General features: G+C 41.0%; 1 protein-coding gene across 1 annotated transcript; it reads left to right on the plus strand.

The window, feature by feature from the left end:
- The first annotated feature begins 471 nt into the window (after nucleotides 1-471).
- On the plus strand, nucleotides 472-2,745 carry LOC148877853 (NAC transcription factor NAM-B2-like). The gene is made up of 3 exons (XM_088945192.1): nucleotides 472-1,086; nucleotides 1,194-1,501; nucleotides 1,626-2,745. Exons 1-3 carry the CDS (start codon nucleotides 888-890, stop codon nucleotides 2,196-2,198), a joined length of 1,080 nt encoding a protein of 359 aa, XP_088801318.1. The 5' UTR covers nucleotides 472-887; the 3' UTR covers nucleotides 2,199-2,745.
- The last annotated feature ends 1,045 nt before the right edge of the window (nucleotides 2,746-3,790 follow it).

The following is a 3,790-nucleotide window of genomic DNA, read 5'->3' on the forward strand; positions in this document are numbered from 1 at the left end:
TCTTTTCGTGAGAACATATTACTTCCTTTGTATATTTGGTCAATTTTTTTTCCTCTAGAGGTTTTACACTGTACATAATTGTAACTGAACTTCTACGACAAACTACACTCTACAATTTCCCATAAAAAAATAAAAAAATAAACATGGGAAAATTGATATTCCTCGTTGACCAACTTCCCCCTTTTGGTACCGTGTAAAAAGTAAAATAAGTTGGGCCTAAATACGAGATGGCAGATGCGACCAACAAGGTCATTCACTGCTATTGAAAGCTTCAGCTTTAAAAAAGCAGCTTTCAACAAACAGGAGCTGCAGTTGGAGGTGCTTCCCATAAAAACCATTATTATTAGATGTAGACGCGAAACGGCCTTCCCAATTCTCATTTCCAAAGTGATAGATGCGCGCACGTGCGATGCTCGTTCTTTTTACTAATTAATAAATAAATAATAACTGAGATGAGACTCGAGAGGGAAAGGGAAAACTGGGAAAGGTGGTCGCCGCATCGGGGAGGAATGGAGCGATGTCGTCGCATAAAAAATGCGTGACACCAAAAAGCATCCAGGCCGTTCCGACCCTTAAACCTTGGTCCTTTATGCGGTCCCCACACCTTCCTTGACACTTGTCACATCTTTTCTCGTTGGAAATTACACGTGGCAAAGATCAACCATGCCAGTTTGGTACTTGGGCGGTATCTCCGGCTTTCTCTACGTGGCTACGTCAGCTTCCTTTCTCTCTCCTCCCTTCTTCCTTCCTCAAAACCGTTTCTTATTTATTTATTAAAAAACATACCATAGTCCATAGCGTTTTCTCTTCCTCTCCATGATAGCTTCTCAATCTTTGGGAAACCCAGAACCAGTACTACAACTCTGAGTTCAGTATCTGCGGGATTCATGGAGAGCACCGATTCTTCATCGGGCTCGCAGCAACATCAGCAGCAGCAGCCTCGGCTCCCACCGGGCTTCCGTTTCCACCCGACGGACGAAGAACTCGTGGTTCACTACCTTAAGAAGAAGGCCTCCTCTGCACCCCTCCCCGTTACGATCATCGCTGAAGTTGACCTCTACAAGTTCGATCCATGGGAACTCCCTGGTAGGCCCTCCACGATGAAATTCTCCGTATGAATATAATCTCTATCAACTTTTTTGGGATCAACATCTGAATACTAGTGTTGATCTTGAAATGACAATAATTTTCAGGTAAGGCAACTTTCGGTGAACAGGAGTGGTACTTCTTCAGCCCCAGAGACCGGAAATATCCAAACGGGGCCCGGCCTAACCGAGCGGCTACGTCCGGCTACTGGAAAGCTACCGGAACTGATAAGCCCATATTAACCTCCGGCGGAACTCAGAAGGTGGGAGTGAAGAAGGCCCTCGTCTTCTATGGGGGAAGGCCACCAAAAGGGGTCAAAACCAATTGGATCATGCATGAGTACAGACTAGCCGATAACAGTACCAGCTCGAAGCCTCCTGGTGTCGATGTTTCCAACAAGAAGTCCTCCTTACGGGTAATTAATTAATTAATTACTTTGTTGTCTCAATTAAGGAATAACCCGACTGATGATCTATTAATTTCGAGGAGTTTTCACTATTCATTCTGATTATTATATATGTAATTAATTCTTGATATAGCTTGATGATTGGGTGTTATGCCGGATCTACAAGAAGAACAATTCGAATAGACTCATGGAGCGGGACAAGGAAGATTCAATGACTGACATGATGGCGCTGCCAACTTCGACAGTCGAAGGGCAACAGAGTTCCAAGCAGCCACCGGCTCAAAGAACAACAAACTATGGTGGCCTGTTGCTTGAGAGCGACGACAACTTCTTTGAAGGTCTATTGTCGGAGGATGGCGTCAACAGCAGCTCCTTGCCTCAGTTCGGTTCATCGTCGATTTCAACGACAGAACTCTCAATGTTTCCAGCTGCCACAGCAACCCAACTCCCTCTGAAACGCCCCTTCCCATCACCCTACTTCAACGAGGTGGCAGCCATTGGACCTTCATCATCAACCAAGAAATTCCACCCTGATCACAACAGCAGTGGCAGCGGCAGCACCAACGCAAACAACCCCATTCCAACCCTACTCAATCAGCTCCCACAGGCAGCCACTCCATTCCACAACCACACGCTTCTTGGGTCTCTTGGTGATGGTGTTCTCCGGCAACCATACCAGCTCTCCGGCATCAATTGGAACCCTTAGCTTTGGTTAATTTACTTTACGCTGGTGGGTTTGGGTTTGATATGCAGGGCTCGAATCAAGACAACCGAAGCGGGGGGATTTTGCCATATGTCAGTTCCATAAACTGACAATAGGTATCAAACAATTGATCAGCCTGTTAGTTACATACCGTTGGATTGGGTGTCACAGATTCTGTCTGTCAGATAAGAAGCGTAAGGAGTTGTTAGAAGGAAGGGAAAAAAAGTAATAGTAGGCCCTGAGGCTTCTGTGAGTGTAACTATACTTTGCAACAAATTTCAGGTGAGGTCGTAAATGTCAGTTCATTATATTGTGGTTTATACGTATTTGATGAGTATTTATTAATTATTAATACTGTAACTGATGTTACTATTATTATTGTAAGAGAAAGAGAGAGGGAGAGAGAGAGAGAGATCTGTTTAGGGTTTAGAGAAGAGGAAATTAATTAAGAAGAGTTGCACTGGTTAATTATAGTTTGTTACAGAGATTAAGACTACAGTACAGTTCTTCTGAGAGAGAATTTACAGTATGCAGTAGTTATTGTATAGAAGTCGGTGATGTCAAATTACACTTTTTATTTCTTTCTGTTGAAGATAAGCATGCACGAAGACGATTTATCTAAATAATGTTGTTAGTATGGGTCCCGATCTTCGCCCTTTCAGTCCAAAGGTGATGCTTAGCTGTAATACGAGGATATATCATCACCACGCCTGTCCTGTCTTCTTATCAGCATAATTGGTTTTTGTTTGTTAACGCACAGCCTTCTAATGAGCTTCTAGTTGCTGGTACTTTATTGTTTTCTATGCAGCTCTACCCTATAAACAATTCATACATGAATCTAGAATATAATGGTTTGCATAATAACAAACGGATGGTGTGCTGTTTCTTTCACTTAGTACACACACATTGATTTACAGAGCTTTATTTAATTAGTTGTTTGTAGAATAGGGTTGTTGCTGGATTTATTAATTGATTATTAAATTCAATAACAATACTGTAAATTGATTATTAAATCCAATCAATTTTAAGCCAAAACTACCATGTAGTAATGAATTTAAAAAAAAAAAAAAGAAAATTAAGCATAGGCCGGGTATTATATATTAATGAATTTTAAGCCAAAATTTGGTTAAGAAAGAAGCTAGAAATAGATGCTATTGTACAAGAATATTGAGTATATATCCATCCACTTCATTCATTTAATTTCTTGTGGATATAAATAAAAATCTCTTTATTCACACCAATAAATTAAATGTTATAATCTGAAAATAAGACTCAATGTTATCCTTTTTGTTAATAAATGTTTGTTTTTGGTAATTCACAATCTAGGGGATGGCTAAGGAGATGTCATGGTTGTAGAAAAATCACATGGGTTTGAAATTGAAAGTTAATTAATTTGTTTAATCACCCATCACAACCACCTTGATTTTATCTCCAAATTCCAGAGATTTGTGGAGGAGATGTGGGGGGGTGTCATTATCTTTCATGGGGTGATTAGACATTACCAAGTATATTCCATGACCCAGGTCACACAAGTTGACAACAAGAGCGGGCTCACGATGGTGTCCCTTGTTGACTATGGGACCATTTCACCATCA

Source organism: Nelumbo lutea, chromosome 1, assembly GCF_056320005.1.
Source record: "Nelumbo lutea isolate HS-2025 chromosome 1, American lotus-T2T, whole genome shotgun sequence".
Taxonomy (NCBI): domain Eukaryota; kingdom Viridiplantae; phylum Streptophyta; class Magnoliopsida; order Proteales; family Nelumbonaceae; genus Nelumbo; species Nelumbo lutea.

Bases quoted from the DNA above. Each gene is read 5' to 3' on its own strand.
- LOC148877853 (XM_088945192.1), top strand. From the start codon at position 888: ATGGAGAGCACCGATTCTTCATCGGGCTCGCAGCAACATCAGCAGCAG. The intron at 1,087-1,193 runs GTAGGCCCTCCA...AATAATTTTCAG, and splicing joins CGATCCATGGGAACTCCCTG to GTAAGGCAACTTTCGGTGAA. The intron at 1,502-1,625 runs GTAATTAATTAA...TTCTTGATATAG, and splicing joins ACAAGAAGTCCTCCTTACGG to CTTGATGATTGGGTGTTATG.